The 19,549-nt window shown below is 37.0% G+C and overlaps 1 protein-coding gene across 1 annotated transcript; it reads right to left on the reverse strand.

The window, feature by feature from the left end:
• Positions 1 to 1,363: 1,363 nt before the first annotated feature.
• LOC122052089 (SNF1-related protein kinase regulatory subunit beta-1-like) lies at positions 1,364 to 17,486 on the reverse strand. Its single transcript, XM_042613487.1, has 4 exons — positions 16,886 to 17,486; positions 2,321 to 2,502; positions 2,084 to 2,246; positions 1,364 to 1,930 (listed from the first exon to the last, which is right to left on the reverse strand). Exons 1-4 carry the CDS (start codon positions 17,069 to 17,071, stop codon positions 1,610 to 1,612), a joined length of 852 nt encoding a protein of 283 aa, XP_042469421.1. The 5' UTR covers positions 17,072 to 17,486; the 3' UTR covers positions 1,364 to 1,609.
• Positions 17,487 to 19,549: the final 2,063 nt, after the last annotated feature.

Consider the following 19,549-nt stretch of genomic DNA (forward strand, 5'->3'; position numbering starts at 1 on the left):
AAGTATTACAACGGCTATTAAATACTTGTTAAAATAATAGAAAACAAATAAACCAATTCATTGAATACGAAATGAGGGTGTTAAATTAAAATTAGATTATGTTTAAACTAAATTCAATGGAGTGGAGATCAAAATTATATTGGTTCAAATCGAAATTAAACGATCCATTTAAAATAAATTAAAATATTTTTTAGAAAAATATATTCTCTTTCCTCTTCATGTTTTTCATGTATGTGCAACATCCCACTGTTTATGTCAACCCTCTTTCACATGCCAGCAACTCAAAAGGACATGTGTCTCTCTTTTTTCTTTTTCTTTTTTAATGTTTTCTCCTCTATTTTTCACCGGAAACAAAGGTACAACCTCTTCTTCTCAGCCTCCCCTCATCTTCCTAACTCTTAGTAAAATCAAAAGTTTCGTGGGGCTGGAGCCCACCCTAGCCCAAGGATGGCTTCGCCCTTGCCTGGGCGACACATGTGAGCGACACACGTGGACGCCTCTTTTTATGGGAGGCCTAGGATAAGCATCATATAGAAATTTGTTAACCCGAGCGACATGTTTGAGCGCTTCTCATGCGGAGAGACGCCTTCTATCATTAGAGGTGCCCCTACACATAAGGTATTTATACGTGTCGCTCATGTTAACAATCTTTAATATTTGTGTATATTTCTTTGATTTATTATAATTAAAAAAAATTAAGATGAAAATATATTGAATGTTATTTTAACCCTTTGCTCAACAAATCATTTAGCATGTTAAAAAATTCAAAAAAAATTAAACCAGATGATTCAAGTGGCAAGTAAAAAAAAAAAATATAATAATAAAATTGATTAAGACTTAAAATAAAAGACATACATTAAGCCAGATAAATGAAGAGAACCTTGACCTAATGATAAAATCGCTGTCATAATCTAGAAATTGGGTAACAATCTACAGGTTAGATAAGGCCGCTTCATTCTGGCCTACCTACTCTTTTACATTAAACCAAATAAATCAGGCAAACAAATGAAAAATTAAGTTGATAAACCAGCAAAAAATCGTATATATAAGACAATTACTTATTAATTACTCAAAATATACTTGTAAACCAAATATAAATTAATTATTAATTAAAGTAACTATTTCATGGATAAAAATCAAAAGACATCTCAAATCAAAAGAAACATGGGTGACTTTTTTCAAAAAAATTAAAAATAAATTAAGGTGTGATAACTACCAAAATCTATCAGTTTCCTGTTACAATGTGGAAAATTATGTTTTTTCACACTTAATCAAATTGAATCGTAAACTCCTCGTAAACCCATTATAGTAGCTGCGATTTTCCGAGGACAAAAAACATTTTTTTAATAATTTTACAAGGATGTCGACAAAATTACACAGGATTGAATTGATGTTACATGGCTTAGTTCCTCAGCGTTTTTCATCAGCAAAATGTTGCATTCTAAAAGTTCAAAGAATAAATTCTCATCAGGAGATCCTTGATTGAGCAATAAATGAAGAGTCACTACTAAGAGGACATGGTATCGACTATGGTTAGTCGAAGCCAACTTCGTGTGGGAGTAGAACGCGATGAAAGAACCGTTGAGCAGGGCACGACGAAAAGCATTCGTCACCTTCGGATGGGTTTGTAGAGCACCACAGTGACGTACTTGGACCGGAACCGATGCGTCACGCCAAGCCCCACTATTGACTGTGAAGATGATCCTTTCTCTATGCAAAGGTGATTCAACCCGACATGCTCAGGCGTTACCGGGGCTTCTTTGTTGTCTGCATTCTGCATCTCCAGAACTGTTAAATGCAGGTGGGGCGGTTCGACTGGCGGTTCCTTTCCGAAATCTTCGTCTGCAGGTGACGACCAGGCGTAACTAGAGTCGGGTGAAGCTGGAGAATCGAATTCAGAAATGCTCTCCACATTTTCAGGAACATGATCCTGTGGGAAAGGAAATATGTCAGTAAAAGTGTTCTCTCATACACCACTTAATTTGATGATGCATCGTCAGTTATAGAATGGCATCTAGAATGGCGAAGGAGGAGCTTAAACCTACAAGAAACAATTTTATTCGCACTGCAAAAGAGGACTTACTTGGACATCAAGGAGATTAACGGCATTTCCCATCTCATCGGTTACGAAAGACAGATCGGGCATATGTCTCGGCTGTCCATCGACTATGAACTTGTAGTGGTAGACACCAGAAGGGAGAACCAACAAAATGGCATGGTCCTTGCCGGATCTCTGTAAAGATTTTCTGAAAAAAAAAAGAGAATAAGACAAACTAGAGATTTTTTTTTTCAGCTACCAACTTAGAGGGAGCAAATATACCTTGAAGTCCAGTTATCCCATGATCCTTCCACTAGGACAGTATTTCCACCTCGGTTCCATGTTATCAGTATTGGAACTCCCTTTTCGAGGGGATCGTCAAATTGTTGATCAGGTCCATTCGGCCATAGTTGATCAAATATAGGAGGGGGATCAGAAGCTCCTGACAAAGGTGGTACAGGAACCTAAAACCAAAAGTTGTCAGTGCCATCTTTTCGCAGTTAAAAAAGCTGACTTAGTGTGTGGGTGTTTTGCGTGTGCGACTGATTTCCAAGTCCTATAATTGAAGGCCACTATTCAGGAATCAGCAAACAAACCCACATAGAAAAGTAGAACGATTATACACCAAAGCTGAGAATTAGAGGATTGCGATATAGAAAAGTTGATCTTCGAATTGGTTTGTCCAACCATATGCTAATTATTTTTAGTTTACAAAATAAACCCGGAACAAAAAAAATCCTTCACAATGAAACAGAATAGAGATAAAAAAAAAATCCTTCCTAATGAAGAAGAATACATAAATTTTGTATAGAAAAATATCATATAGCAACTAAGTGTGATGTGCTCGCAACACAAAAATACATGAAGAAATAAAAAGATCAAACCAGTAGTGGTGCAGTTTAAATTTGTTCACACCAACTTAATTTCTCACACTAAGTTATGTGTTGGAACCACACCTAATTGCTCCGGATACTAATTGATACGGGCAAAGGCAATGAGAGATGAAAGGACTCTGCATGGCAACCACATGTATGTATGGCCGTCAGCAGGCTTAGTGTGAATGTAGATTGATCCATGGTAATAGGGGGAACCAACCGAAAGCAGACACTTAGCACAAGGAATTGGGCAATGTTTTCCTCAAATAGCGTATAAATAGGCAATGCTACAATATGAGTGGCATCTTTTCAAAGGTTATTTTTATTTTTTCAAAATTTGCAGTCTACTGAGAGCTTTTTTTGCTAGCCTTTACAAAGCAAGCCAGCTTTGTAGCTTTTAGAAAGTGAGAGAGACAAAAAGCTTTTGCACAGCACCAAAAAGCATTCACCTTGATAAACTGTGTTCGCTTGGCAAGTTAACTTTGCCCTCAAGAAGCCATTTGTACCTCTATCAAAGTGCTCCGCTGCAATCCCAACAACATCACAAATTACCTTGATTGAACTGCAGTCATTTGTGTTGAATTGTATAAGCCCTTGTTTGGCCTTGACAGAACTCAACTTGCACTCATTTGACTACAAGAACAATAACAAAGTCTTTATCTCACTCAATGAATCCTCATATGTTATTGGGCTCGACGCCGGATTATATCATTATGAATTTTATCTTATTTTATCATCGCTAACCATTTTTTTTTTGTCTCTCTCTTTCTCAATTAATGTGCACATTTATCATGATCTTGTATTGCTTAACTACCACATTTATTAGTCGTCTAGGTACATGCCCATACCATATTAAATGCCTCTTTCATATTTTCCCTAAATAAGTACAATCCTGACTTTCTCTGTAATATTCTCATTTCATATCATTATGAAGTTTATCTTGTTTTATGGTTACTAATTAAGTATTTTTTTTTATCGTTCTCTTCCTCGATTAATGTGCGCATTTACAATGATCTCACATCGCTTAACTAAGATATTTATTGGTCGTCTAGATACATATCCATACCATGTTGAACATATCTTTCAGAGTTTTCCCTCAATAAGTACAATCTTAACTTTCTCTCTAATATTCTCATTTCTTATCATGTCTAATCCCATAATTCCACAAATCCATATTAACATCCTTATTTTTACGTCTCTCATCTTTTGCTCCTTGCTTCATAGCCCAACATCCACTCATTTGACTACATTGTGGTCCAAGCCTAATCAAATATATTTGGAAAAACTCCTTTTTATAAAAATTATCATAAGGATATGATTTTCAGCTTTTATTTTTTTTCTAGCAACCAAAAGGTCACGAGTTTAAATCTTGGAAACAACCTCTTGCAAAAAACTGTTAGTTAGAGTCCTAGAGCCAATCATTTAATGATTGTTGTATGGACTCATTGTATCATATTCTTGTATATAAATAAAGGCATTTGTTTTGGTTATTATACTTACTTGTATTGGTGCCAAATAACTAAGTATAAAATAGCGTCCTTGAGTAGAGGATTCTTACCTATATCAATCGGTTAGTTGAACCGATAGTGAGATGATATAGGGAACGCTACTCTTAATCATTCCTAGTCAAGTATTAATATTCAGGGACAATGTTAATGCGACGAGTGAGTCAATATAAGATATTGCGCTCATTTGATCGAGTGAGTCTACTTGGAGTTCAAGATTTAGATTGATTAGAGGATGACACGGTCTATGCCTCACATTGATCAATCTAGATGTCTAGGATAGAAGGACGCTTGTCATATATTGTGAGGAGTCACAATTAGTAGTCACAAGGTGATGTTAGATCTCAACATTCTTGTAACTTGGGTAGTAATGATGTGTTGCTAGATACCGCTTATTACTTATGCTTCTAAATGTGTTTAGGAGCATTGTCAATATTACAAGAACCTATAGGGTCACACACAAAGGACAATTAGATGGAGATTAGGTTCATTTGATGAACCTAAATGATTAGGTTCATATGATGAACCAAATTGGATTAAGAGTAATCCAAAGTAGGCTAATTGAGTTGGACTCAATTTGGTTAATGTGTTAAGTGAGTCTAATTTGGACTTAGACTCATTTAATCAATTTAATTCAATGAATAGAGATTCATTAAATTAAAATTGACTTGAACCAATGGTTAGATTAGATCAACCAAGGGAGAGAAGTAGTCAAGTTTGACTTGACTTGAGAGGAAGATGAAGGGTCAATTTTGACTTGACCATTTGCCACCTCATTGGTGAGTTGGCATTAAGTGGTCCAATGATGATGCTCCACATCATCATGGTTGCTTAAGTGGAATGCCACCTCATGGGAGTTACCAAGAGTTGTGACTCTTGACATCCCATGGAGGTTACAATTCCCCTTAAAGAGGCCGGCCACTTTTGATGAGGAGTTAGTGCATTTTGTGTGCTTGGTGAGTAACTCCTTCTTCTTCCTCAAGCTCTTCTCTTCTCTCCCTCTCCTCCACCATTACTGATCTTCTAAGGTTGCTTGCACATCCTTAGAGGTTCTCTCCATCGAGTTGTTCGTGTGGATACACATAGAGGAGTATCTACTTTGATACTCTCGAGATCCGGTGACGAACCTTGGACGAGCGGGATTGTGAAGGGCTTCGCATCAAGGGTAACTCTTCTCCTTCGTAGATCTAGTGTAGATCTAGGTTAGAAAACTCATACTCGAAGTTTTTACGAAATTTTATTCTTCGCACGGATCCGGTGGCGGGGGATTTCGGGAATTTTTACTCATAAAAATTGTAATAAAAATTACAGAAATTTATAGAAATTGCATAATTTAGAATTATGTATTATTTTGTGATGGTCATGGCCCAAAAGACCCAATTAGATTGAAAAATTGTGTTGTAATTCATAATATGGCCTGCGTGCCATTTTGTGTTTGTGCGTGTTGTACTTGATTCGCGACCTGCGCGTCGTGCCTTCCTCTATTTTATATTTCATGTTGTAAATTAGTTTAGACTCGAATGTAACTCGAGTTTCACTTTTGTAATGTACAAAATAAAGCGGTGGAAGGTCCACTCGAGACGGAGTTACGAGGAGGGCGCGAGCAACACAAGGTGGTCAAAGGGAGGAGCTTGAGAAGCTGTTGACCTTAGGTTGACCATCCGATCTTCTCATTGGCTTGAGAAGATCGTAGTAGGGCCATGACTAATCACAAAACATTTAATTAATTGCTTGTGTGTGTATATGTGATGCATGCTAGAATAAGTAATTAATTAGCGCCTTAACGATTCGATTCGATCAATCGCGTATATGATACACCTCGACGATTAGATTAGATCTAAATCGCGTACATGATGCACCCTAATGATTAGATTAGATCTAAATCGAGTATATGATACACCTCGTTGATTAGATCTCAATCGCGACAACTCGTAATGCCTACCATGCCGTGATACCTATCACTACCTCGATCACATGTAGTTGTTGAATCTGCCAAAGCAGAGCAACACATATTATCTTGGTAGGGTACGGAGGGACAATCTTGGTCCCGCCTATCAACGCATGGGTGAGTAAAACTCAATTAGATTGAGTATAACTAGTTAAATCAAGTTTAACTGTAGGCATTTTTCCAATTGTTGGTAGATAGGACAAAATCACTTTTATATTAACTCTTGGGCGTATTAGCCAAAGCTAACTCGAGTTTTAACATAAATGCGGATCTTGATCCTATAAACAAGAGTTGCATAGAGATGTAATTGGTAATTAGTTACCTACCGATCATACTAAGTCTTGGGCGTTTTAGCCAAAGCTAACTCAGGACATAGTATGATGTGGATCTTGTCCCACATGAATTATAGAATTCAGTGGGAGCATCATTTAATTAAAGACCTAATTAGATGATTAATAGAATATGATATTTATTTTTCTGCATTTTCTGTTGTAGATAACCATGATGTCAAATACAAATTCTTTCTCCCTGCGTTCCGTCCTTAAGAAGGACAAGCTCAACAGAGTTAATTTCCTGGTCTGGTACAGAAATATGAGAATAGTTCTCACTCAGGAAAGAAAACTGTACGTCTTGGAGCAGCCCATTCCTGAGGCACCTCCTGCCACTGCCACGCGAGCTGATCGTGATGCTTACAAGAAGCATCAAGATGACGCATTAGATGTGTCATGTCTTATGCTCGCAACCATGAACTCTGAGCTTCAGAAGCAACATGAGTTGATAACTGCTTATGATATGGTTGAACATCTTCGTCAATTGTATCAAGGACAAGCAGGGCACTGGAAGAGGAACTGCACAGGATACCTGGAAGATCTTAAGAAGAAGAGAAATAAGATTTCTACTTCAGGTATACATGTTATAGAAGTCAGCCTCTCTATTTCTTCATCGTGGGTATTAGATACCGGATGTGCTTCTCATATTTGTACTAATGTACAAGCGCTGAGAAATAGCAGAGCATTGACGAAGGGCGAGATAGACCTACGAGTAGACAATGGAGCACGAGTTGCTGCTGCTGCTGTTGCTGTAGGAACTTATTCTCTATCTCTGCCCTCTGGGCTTGTAGTAGAATTGGATTATTGTTGTTATGTGCCTGCTTTATCTAAGAACATTATATCAGTTTCTTGTTTGGACAAGAAAATGTTTTCATTTATAATAAAGAACAAATGTTGTTCAGTTTATTTAAATGATATGTTCTATTATAGTGCACCTCTGATAAACGGACTCTATATTCTAGACCTTGAGAGCCCTATCTATAACATAAGTACCAAGAGGTTTAAGTCAAATGACATGAACCAAACCTATCTCTGGCACTGTCGCTTAGGTCATATAAATGACAAACGCTTATCCCAGCTCCATAAGGATGGTTTGCTGGACTCATTTGATTTTGAATCATATGAGACATGCGAGTCATGCCTTCTAGGCAAGATGGCCAAGACACCCTTTAGTGGACACAGTGAGAGAGCGACTGACTTGTCAGGTCTTATACATAGTGATGTATGTGACCCTTTCAATGTCACTGCTAGAGGTGGTTATAGGTACTTCATTACATTTACTGATGACTTCAATAGATATGGTTATGTGTACCTGATGACACATAAGTCAGAATCCTTTGAAAAGTTCAAAGAATTCAAGAATGAAGTACAAAATCAGCTTGGCAAAAGTATTAAGATACTTCGATCAGATCGAGGTAGTGAATACCTTAGCCATGAGTTTCGTGACTATCTAGCTGAGTGTGGGATTCTATCTCAACTCACTCCTTCTGGAACATCACAGTGGAATGGTGTATCCGAAAAGAGGAATCGTACCTTATTAGATATGGTACGGTCTATGATGAGTCACATAGATCTTCCTATGTATCTTTGGGGCTATGCTCTAGACACAGCAGCCTTCATTCTCAACTGAGTTCCATCTAAGGCTGTGATAAAGACACCATATAGGATATGGACTGAGAGAGATGCCCAGGTGTCTTTTATGAGGATTTGGGGTTGTGAGGCTTACGTTCGACGTCAAGTCTCAGACAAATTGAGACCCAAATCCGATAAGTGTTATTTTATTGGATATCCCAAGGAAACGAAGGGATATTACTTCTACATTCCCAGTCAACACAAGATAGTTGTGGCTAAGACTGAGGTTTTTCTAGAAAGGGATTTTGTTTCTAGAAAGACTAGTGGGAGTACGTTCGATCTTGAAGAAGTTCAAGATGCGAACAATAGCACTAAAGCCTCGATGGAAGTTGAACTAAAACCACAAAGTGTTGTGGATGATGTTGTTCCACAAGGAGTTGAGGAACAACAACCAGTTCAAGTAGACATACCTCTTCGCAGGTCTGATAGGGTACGTCGTCAGCCTGAGAGATACTCATTTCTCTTGTCTGACCATGATGACGTTGTGCTCATAGAGGATGAGCCCACCTCCTATCAGGAAGTTGTGATGAGACTAGATTCCGAGAAATGGCTAGAAGCCATGAGATCCGAGATGGAATCCATGTACACTAACCAAATATGGACTTTGGTTGATCCACATGAAGGGGTAAAACCCATAGGGTGTAAGTGAGTCTTTAAGAGAAAGACTGACATGGATGGACTGATTTATAAGGGTCGCTTGGTAGCTAAAGGTTTCAAGCAAATTCATGGTATTGACTATGATGAAACCTTTTTTCCAATAGCGATGTTTAAGTCCATTCGGATCATGCTTGCTATTGCAGCATACCATGACTATGAGATATGGCAGATGGATGCCAAAATCGCGTTTCTGAATGGAAACCTGCTCGAGGATGTGTACATGACACAACCTGAGGGTTTTGTAGATCCACAGCATACTGGCAGAGTATGCAAGCTGCATAGATCCATTTATGGACTAAAGCAAGCTTCTCGGAGCTGGAATCTGATGCAATCAAACAGTTTGGTTTCATCAAGAATGAAGATGAACCTTGTGTCTACAAGAAGGTTGTAGGGGACATAGTTGTCTTCCTCATATTGTATGTGGATGACATACTACTCAATGGGAAAGACATCCCTTTGCTACAGTCTGTCAAGACTTGGCTAGGGACTTGTTTCTCAATGAAGGACTTAGGTGAAGCATCCCGCATTCTAGGCATACAGATCTATAGAGATAAATCTAAGAGATTGCTTGACCTAAGTCAGAGTACATATATTGACAAGGTACTCCTACGGTTTGCCATGCAGAACTCCAAGAAGGGATTTCTGCCTATGTCACATGGCGTGAGTCTTTCGAAGACTCAAGGCCCCTCTTCTAGAGAAGAGAGAGACCGCATGGATCAGATCCCTTATGCCTCAGCCATAGGATCTATCATATACGTCATGCTATGCACTCGTCCTGATGTCTCGTATGCTTTGAGCATGACGAGCAGATACCAGTCAGATCCAGGTGATAGTCACTGGATAGCAGTCAAGAATATTCTTAAGTACTTAAGAAAGACTAAAGAATATTTCTTGATATATGGAGGCGATGACGAGCTAACTGTAAAGGGTTACAGTGATGTCAGCTTCCAGACTGACCAGGATGATTATCGATCGCAGTCAGGGTTCGTGTTTTGCATAAATGATGGTGCTGTGAGCTGGAAGAGTTCGAAGCAGGACACAGTAGCTGATTCTACGACAGAGGCCGAGTATATTGCTGCATCAGAAGCAGCAAAGGAGGCAGTTTGAATCCGCAAATTCATCACTGAACTTGGGGTGGTTCCTAGTATCGCTGACCCTATTGAGCTCTATTGTGACAACAATGGAGCAATTGCGCAGGCTAAGGAACCTCGCTCACACCAGCGGACCAAACACATACTACGGCGCTTCCATCTCATTCGAGAGATTATCGAGAGAGGAGATGTGAATATTTGCAGAGTACCCTCAGAGGCTAACATCGCAGATCCCTTGACCAAGGCTTTGGCACAGAGAAAACATAATGATCATACTAGTGTTAGTGTATACTAAAAGCCTAGCTTTTGGTATAAACATTTATCTAGAAATAAGAATCACATTGGTCAAATGTCTACATTTATGATAAATGTAGTTGTTCAATTAATTTATATTGTAGATAACATGGTGTGTGGTGTCACACACAGAAGATCATGTTATCAGTACCTTATAAATTATAAACAGTAGCTCACGACTATAATGGAAAGGAACAAACCATTGGAAGGTCGTAGTGTAATTAGGTATTAGTTTATCTTAACTATATAATTACACTAGTACACTAAGAGTGTATTGAGTAGGACCATTAGAGGTCGTTTCTTTTATACTGACTTTATAAAGAAACAAAGACCTCAGTTATTATGGAAGTGTGTGCTCTTAATCCTAATATAATAACAAGCACATATATTTGATATTTATTTCTTTAATTTATCAATGGGTGAGATTTAGTTCGATGAATCAATAAGCCCGATAAGTTGGGAAATGATATCATTTATAGTGTGTGTTGTTGATTATAGAAGGAAACTGTGTCCTAGTGATCTAGGTTGAGAATGTCCCCAAGAGGAGCTCATAAGGATTGTCATGTTAAACCTGCAGGTGGACTTAGTCCGGCATGACGATGAAGTTGAGTGGTACTACTCTTGGCTAGATATTAATTAAGTGAGTTGTCAGTAACTTACTTAATTAGTGGCTTTGTTATCTTAAACACAGGGAGACTAACACACTCATAATAAGAAGGAGCCCAAAAATATAATTTGGGATTGGTGCGGTAGTTCAATAATAGTTCTTTAGTGGAATGAATTATTATTGATGAAATTAAGTTGTGTGTTCGGGGCGAACACGGGATGCTTAATTTCATCGGGAGACCAAAACCAATTCCTCCTCTCGGTCCCTATCGTAGCCTCTAGTATATAGAGATTTATACCCACCGCATACCCACCTTCTTACCCATCCAATGGGGCCGGCCAAGCTAGCTTGGAACCCAAGCTAGGGCCGGCCAAGTCCAAGTGGATGAGGCATGTAGGTGGCCGGCCAAAGCATGGGTCCTAAGCTTAGGTGGTCGGCCACTAGAATATTTAAAAAGGATTTTTATTGAAATTATTTCTTATGTGGATATCATGATTTTAAAAGAGAGTTTAAAAATTAAAATTTCCTTTTATAGCTTTCTACAAAAGATTAAGAAAAGAGATTAATCTCTTTCCTTATTTGTAGTTTAAAAGGATGGTTTTAATTTTTGGTAAAAACTTTCCTTATTTGTAAATCACCTACATGTTTAAAAGAAAGTTTAAAATTTGAAATCTTTCCTTATTTGTTGATTAAAGGAGGATTTTAAATTTTAAGAAAACTTTCCTTTTTAATCATGTTCATGATTTAAAAGAGGGTTTAAATTAAATATTCTCTTTTATAAGTCTCTACAAAAGATTAAGAAAAGATTTGATATCTTTCCTTATTTGTAAATTGAAAGAGATTTTAATTTATAGAGATAACTTTCTTTTTATCCACATGTTTAAAAGAAAGATTTTAATTTATTAAATTTCTTTTTTATAAACCAATCATGAAGGGATAAAAATTATTAGAAATTTTTTATAAATTTCTGAGACAATTTAGGAAGTTTTAATTAATTTAAACTTTCCTTGTTTTGGGGAGAAGAGTGGCCGGCCATTGAAAATTTAAAAGAAAAAATTGTTTTAATTAAATAAATTTTCCTTTTAATGGCAAAAGAATTAAGGAAGTTTTTATTAAATTTTCCTTATTTGCCAAGACCAAGGATTATAAAAGAGGGGGTAGAGGTGCCTTCATGGTTGAACAACTCTATTCTATTCTTCCTCTCTTTTCCTCCTTGGTGGCCGACCCTAGCTTCTTCCTCTTCTCTTCTTCTTGTGGCCGGCGGCAATCCCTCTTGGAGCTCTTGATGGTGGCCGGTTCTAGCTAGGAGAAGAAAGAGAGAAAGGAGGTTTTATTTCTTGCATCCCTTGGAGCTTGGTGGTGGTGGCCGGACCTCTACTTCTCTTGGAGAATTTTGGTGGCCGAAACCTAGAAGGAAGAAGAAGGTGCTTGGTGGTTCTCATCTCGGAAGATCGTTGCCCACACAACGTCCGAGGTTAGAAGAGGAATACGGTAGAAGATCAAGAGGTCTTTCTAAAAGGTATAACTAGTATTTTTTCTTTCCGCATCATACTAGTTATTTTTGGAAATAATACCAAATACAAGAGGCTTACGATTCTAGTATTTCGAATTTATTTTCGATGTAGTGTTCTTATGTTTTCTTCTTTTCCTTATGATTTGATTGTTCCTTTTAGTTAACCTAAAGTTATTTTAGGAAATTAAATATTATCTTTCTATAAAAGGTTTTGTCTAGTCGGTGGTGGTTGCTCCCATATCCAAGAAGGTCATGTGCCTCGCCACGTCAGTACTGAGAACCAATTATGGAAATTAATATTTAATGGAATTAATAACTTAGGTGATTTGGATCGAACGTGTTAAGTTCTGCAGGAGATCCAAGTCAAAACCTAAAAGAACAAATAGATTAAGTTTTGGATCAAACGTGTTAAGTTCCGCAGGCGATCCAAATTTTAATTTAAAAGAACACATGGTAGCTAGGAAAAGGTTCAGACCTTTGTACAAAATTTTTGTACAGTGGAACCTCTAGGCTTTCCGAGTAGCAACCAACAACTAGGTCATTGGGACTTAGAGCCCACACTGATTGGCACTAGTGCTAGTGGGAGATTGTTAGTTAGAGCTCTAGAGCCAATCATTTGATGATTGTTGTATGGACTCATTGTATCATATTCTTGTATATAAATAAAGACATTTGTTTTGTTATTATACTTACTTGTATTGGTGCCAAATAACTAAGTATAATAGCGTCCTTGAGTAGAGGGTTCTTACCTATATCAATCGGTTAGTTGAACCGATAGTGAGATGACATAGGGAACACTACTCTTAATCATTCCTAGTCAAGTATTAACATTCAGGGACAATGTTAATGCGACGAGACTAGCATGTAGGTCAACTAGATGACTTGATCTCACAAGTCATGGATATAGAGATATCAAGTTGACACATGGGTATGCATTAGAGAATGTATACTGAATGACCCGCCATGAGAAAGTATCATGGATCGTTATATGAGTGTTATATACTTTCTCATGTGGCTATTAGTATGACTACTAGTCCTTGGACATGAAGTCACCATGGTTCCCTACATAAGGAGTTACATACTTTGACTTCGTCAAACGTCACCCGTAACTGGGTGGACTATAAAGGCGATTACTGGGTATGTAACAAATTATGCGAAGGAATGTGAGTGATGTAGATGGGATCTATCCCTCCTATATGACGGGAGAGACATCGATATTCTTGATAGAGTGAGACCACTAAGTGCATGGCCATGCCCAAATGAGTCAATATAAGATATTGAGCTCATTTGATCGAGTGAGTCTACTTGGAGTTCAAGATTTAGATTGATTAGAGGATGACACGGTCTATGCCTCACATTGATCAATCTAGATGTCTAGGATAGAAGGACGCTTGTCATATATTGTGAGGAGTCATAATTAGTAGTCACAAGGTGATGTTGGATCTCAACATTCTTGTAACTTGGGTAGTAATGATGTGTTGCTAGATACCGCTTATTACTTATGCTTCTAAATGGGTTTAGGAGCATTGCCAATGTTACAAGAACCTATAGGGTCGCACACAAAGGGCAATTAGATGGAGATTAGGTTCATTTGATGAACCTAAATGATTAGGTTCATATGATGAACCAAATTGGATTAAGAGTAATCCAAAGTAGGCTAATTGAGTTGGACTCAATTTGGTTCATGTGTTAAGTGAGTCTAATTTGGACTTAGACTCATTTAATCAATTTAAATCAATGAATAGAGATTCATTAAATTAAAATTGACTTGAACCAATGGTTAGATTAGATCAACCAAGGGAGAGAAGTGGTCAAGTTTGACTTGACTTGAGAGGAAGATGAAGGGTCAATTTTGACTTGACCATTTGTCACCTCATTGGTGAGTTGGCATTAAGTGGTCCAATGATGATGCTCCACATCATCATGGTTGCTTAAGTGGAATGCCACCTCATGGGAGTTACCAAGAGTTGTGACTCTTGGCATTCCATGGAGGTTACAATTCCCCTTAAAAAGGCCGGCCACTTTTGATGAGGAGTTAGTGCATTTTGTGTGCTTGGTGAGTAACTCCTTCTTCCTCAAGCTCTTCTCTTCTCTCCCTCTCCTCCACCATTACTGATCTTCTAAGGTTGCTAGCACATCCTTAGAGGTTCTCTCCATCGAGTTGTTCGTGTGGATACACATAGAGGAGTATCTACTTTGATACTCTCGAGATCCGGCGACGAACCTTGGACGAGCGGGATTGCGAAGGGCTTCGCATCAAGGGTAACTCTTCTCCTTCGTAGATCTAGTGTAGATCTAGGTTAGAAAACTCATACTCGAAGTTTTTACGAAATTTTATTCTTCGCACGGATCCGGTGGAGGGAGATTTCGGGGTTTCCGCAATGCAAAAAGCGATTTCTGCGACCCGAAAACCCCAACAAAAACAGGATAAGGCTGCATACAATGGATCATTCTCCGGGACCTCGCATGGCAGGAGCTTCGTGCACCGAGCTGCCTTTTTTTTTAATTTTTTTTCTAGCAACCCTACTCACCCATAGTAGTATTTTTCAATTTTGTTGTATTAATATTTAATAGCCTAACATTGGTCCATATAGACACGTTGTACAACTTATACCACAACCATACAAAATTTCTCCTTCGGCATAAGGGGCAAATGCCAATCATTCAAGTGTCTAAAAGCTCCTCTCGAGTTCAACCATCTACTCTATATCTTAACAATGCTATCTTCAATATTATCTTCATCTTATTGAATAAAAACTTTTGCTTATAAGGATTTCTTGTACATTCATCATAACTATTCCCTCAATTCTTTTCTTACATCAAAGCTATATTTCATATATTCAATTTGAATTCTAATTGACTTAAAACCTTTTGTTTTAAAAAATTTCCTATTCTTCAAATGCCAGCTAGCTTTTATTAAATAATTTTGTTGGAACAATTAACAATTATCTACACTCCGGTTAGATATTTCATAATCAGATCCATAAGTACAACTATAGTCTTTGCTGATTCATTAAGAGACGACCACATGTATGTCAAATACATATAATCTACTTGTAAATTCCCAGTAAAGGAAATCCCAACAGAGACAGAGAATTGAAAACTTCTGCATTACTCAATTTTCAGCGATTAACTATCTTCTGTAACTACTAAATTTATTTCAAAGAAATGAAGGAAATCCCAAGTCCAAATTTTAGTAGTATTAACTAGTGTCTACTGCCCAAATCAGTAATGGAGGAAAACTAAAAATTGGCCCGTTTATCTACTTGTGAGAAAGAAATAAATAAAGGCTTCCATTTAAGCCACTCTTAAATGGAAGAAGCTATCAATAAATCAATGGTAAGAAGCTATCAATAGATCAATCAGTCTTCATAGATACTAATTGTTTGGTTTGTGAAAAAAAAAATCTTTTAGAAAATAGAAATTGAAAATAAAAAACAACCATTGTTTTTCATATCTTTTGACTACTTTTGAGAGGCAACTAGCGGATACTAATCCTGGGCTATACAACTGAAAATGAAATTCTTAGAGATGCACATTATATAATTAAACCATTGTTGGGTGTTGTGAGGGGTTAGAGTAGCTAGGTAGATCAATGAGGTAGTGAATGGCTCTCCTTTTAATATCGACCTACTCTCTACAGTTGTTTTCATGTTTCCAAATATTGGAAAAAAGTACGAAATGCTAACACTTCTAAATAACTAAAGGACTGAGGCTGTGCCTCTTCCTTTGAAGGAAAAAACGTAAGTCCACAGCTTCAGTAGAACCGAAATATGACGATCAATAAAACAGAACAAAAAACACGAGTCACTCAGTAAAATCAATCAATAACTAAAGTAATCAAGTAATCCTAATTATCTAACCCAAAACTTCAGCCAGAAATCAGCACTATCTCCACTCTCTCAGTTTTTTAGAACACCACTTCTAATCTGTCAATTTACACTGTCAAGAACAATTTTATTCTGCATTTTATCAATCATGTGTGTTCCTCTAATCCTAACACTTCTAAAGAACTAATGGATTAAGACACTGCCTCTTCCCAATGAAAGAAAAAAAAAATGCAATTCCACAATTTCAATGAAACCAAACAAAATAAACAAACCACTTGTAAACTTGGTCAAAATCAAAGAAATCGAGCAATCCTGATTCTCCAACACAGAACTTCAGCCAGAGATCAGCACAGTCTCCAGGTTTTTCTTTGCACCACTTCAAATCTATCAATTCACATGGTTGAAAATAAGATTACTCTAGCACCTTACCAATCCTAACACTTGGCCAATGTTGATGTTTTTTTTTTTTCATAGTTTTTTTTTAACAAAATTTTACATTCATAATATTCAACAGCCTAAATCTGGAAGAAAAAAAAAACATTAGCCAGGGAGATCCCGATAGCTACCTGCGGGGCGAACATGAGAGGCGATCGGGAGCGGCTAGGGCTCTCCGGCGGCAAAATATCAACCGATTCGACGGATCGGATGCGGCGAATGTGGTTGGAGCTCGAACCGGCGTCGGATCTCGATCGGACAGAGTCGTCGCCGTCGTCAGCGTCCTCCATCCCGCCCCGACCGCTCGCGTTCCCCATCTCCTCCCTACCTGCTCACCCCGCGACTGGGGCGGAGAAGATTCAGTCGCCGCCGATCTCTCACACTCGCCCGACGACGGAAATTTGACCCGCGGAGTATGGCGGTGGAAGCGGTGACGGAGAATTTACAGAGGGTTAGAAAGAAAAACGGTACGTTCCCCACTACTTGATCAAATTTATTTCTGCTGTTCAACTCCCGAATCTGCTTCCATTTGTTAAATTATCCTCTTTCTTTTCTCCAACATATTTTCTAATCCTCCGACTTCCAGGGAAGTGAGCGAACTCTTCCCTGACTTTCATCGTAAACCCGAATTCAACTCAAAACGGTAGGTGGTAGGTGACCGTCTAAAATAATTACTTCGACATTGCAAAGTGACCGTCTAAGTGCATACCTGATTTTCACGATGAATGACGGGTCTAAAGAAGTGAAGGTGGTCGACGAATGACGGGTCTGATGAAGAGTAAGAAGGTGGTGGATGAATGACAGGTCTAAATAAGTAAGAAGGTGGAAATTGGAACAATCAGATGATAGTTAATATGAAAAAGTTGTTTGCATTGTATTTCAAATAAATATCTGAGTAGAAGATAAATTATGTTTTTTTTTTCCTCTAAATTTCGATTGATTTATTATTCTTGTTTGTAGAATAAAATTAAGATTATTGTTAATATATGTTTCTCTAAAATGGTGTGAAAAATTAAAACTTTAGTTCACGAGTGTTATCGATTTTGTTAGGTTGAATAAAATTATGTTTCACTGTTCGAATTGTAATTTTATGAATGAATTTATATTGCATCTTCTTCTATTCAAAAAAATGAATGAGATATGTGAGTTTTTTTTTTAGTAATTATCAATAAACTATGTAATTTACCCAATTTAAGCACTTTAGTGTTATAAAATTTTTAGGGTTTATACTTTATAGTATGAATAGATAAAATTTTCCAATTTTTATGGTGTCAATTCTGCTAGCTCGAATAAAATTAATTTTGATGTTTGAATTATAATTTCATGACTGTGTTTATGTTTTATCTTCTTCAATTGAAAAATTGAAAGAGATATGATTATCAATATACAAGATCATTAATTAAATCCCTATTATTTCAATCGTGTCCCAATTATATACCTAAAGAATTTCAGGGGTTGAATGCGCCTCTTATTTTATTAAATGTGTCTAAATATATCCTTCTCATTAACTCCATTGTTTATAATTAACAGAATGAGCATGTCCTTCTCACGTATTTTTTTCTCTATACAAGCGGACTGGAAAATACGTCGTAATCATCAAAATCGAGTAGGAGAAGAAGGAAGAGGAGCAAATAAGTTTAGATATGGTGAGCCATTTTATTTCAATTTCAGTTTTTGATTATTTATTGTATTTTGGAAATAAGTTGGGAAAATTTTGTTAGCATTATAGGACAAGACATATGTTATGTTTATTGGACGGAAGCCTGACATTTATAGCACTTGAGAAGAAACACAAATGCAAGTTACAAATTTAGCAGAGTCGTACACAAGTCCTATAAAACTAGTGAGGAAGCAGTAATAGTATTTATTGCATACAAAGAGAAACAAGCTATCACCTTTGCCTATGCTGAGAAGAAACATTCGAGCTCAACATTTGCAACAAGCTCAACTGCCGCTTCGAGTTCTAGTAAACCTGACCAATCTAAGATGCTAGCAAAACTTATGGATGCACAATTAAAGTTAGCAAATGAGAATCATACCCATTGTTTATATGTTGCAGGGATGTTAGATGAGATACAACAACAATTGAAAGCTCTCGGTGTTATAGATGATACTAAGTAGTTTTTTTTTTCTTTTGTAATGAAGGTTGATGGATGTATGGAGATAAACATATGTGGTTATGTTATGCATTCCAAGCTTCTGCTACTTATGTCATGAATGATCTTCAAGAATTCTCCAAATCTTCATTATTTGTTTAGGGATATAATTGGGATATGATTGAAATATTAGGGATATTTTAATGAATTACCCTCAAATAAACTGAATAATAAACTCAATTTAAGTGCTTTGATGCTCAATTTTTCATGATTTGTACTATATGATATGAATTATAAATAAAATAGTTTTGGATAAATTGTTCCTATTTTTTAGTATTGTCGATATTGTTAGTTTGAATAAAATTGGGTTCTAGATTTCTAGTTGCAATTTTATGAAGTGAATGTGTTGTGTTTTATCTTCTTTAATTGAATGATTAAAAGGTAGTGTGATATGTCTCTAATTTTGTTTTCTTTCATTTTCATTTATAAATATATATATGTTGCGGACATCACTTGCACATACTTTCATAATGGGTTCTCAATTCAACTAAGATACATAGATAGCTCTTAAAACATAAATTAATAACGACCTTTGGTACTACTGATCATACAGTTCAAAATTTATTCTTCAAAGAAAACACCAAACTAATGCTGAAACTAAACTGTAAGGTATTTGGGTCGTACTGCTTGTCCCGAACT

Source organism: Zingiber officinale, chromosome 3A (assembly GCF_018446385.1).
Source record: "Zingiber officinale cultivar Zhangliang chromosome 3A, Zo_v1.1, whole genome shotgun sequence".
Lineage (NCBI taxonomy): Eukaryota > Viridiplantae > Streptophyta > Magnoliopsida > Zingiberales > Zingiberaceae > Zingiber > Zingiber officinale.

What these genes read in the sequence shown, in the direction of transcription:
- LOC122052089 (XM_042613487.1), bottom strand. Translation starts at nt 17,071, where the DNA reads ATGGGGAACGCGAGCGGTCGGGGCGGGATGGAGGACGCTGACGACGGC. An exon ending in TGGGATAACTGGACTTCAAG is followed by an intron (nt 2,247 to 2,320) that starts GTATATTTGCTC and finishes TTTTTTTTTCAG; the next exon opens with AAAATCTTTACAGAGATCCG. An exon ending in TTAATCTCCTTGATGTCCAA is followed by an intron (nt 1,931 to 2,083) that starts GTAAGTCCTCTT and finishes CCTTTCCCACAG; the next exon opens with GATCATGTTCCTGAAAATGT.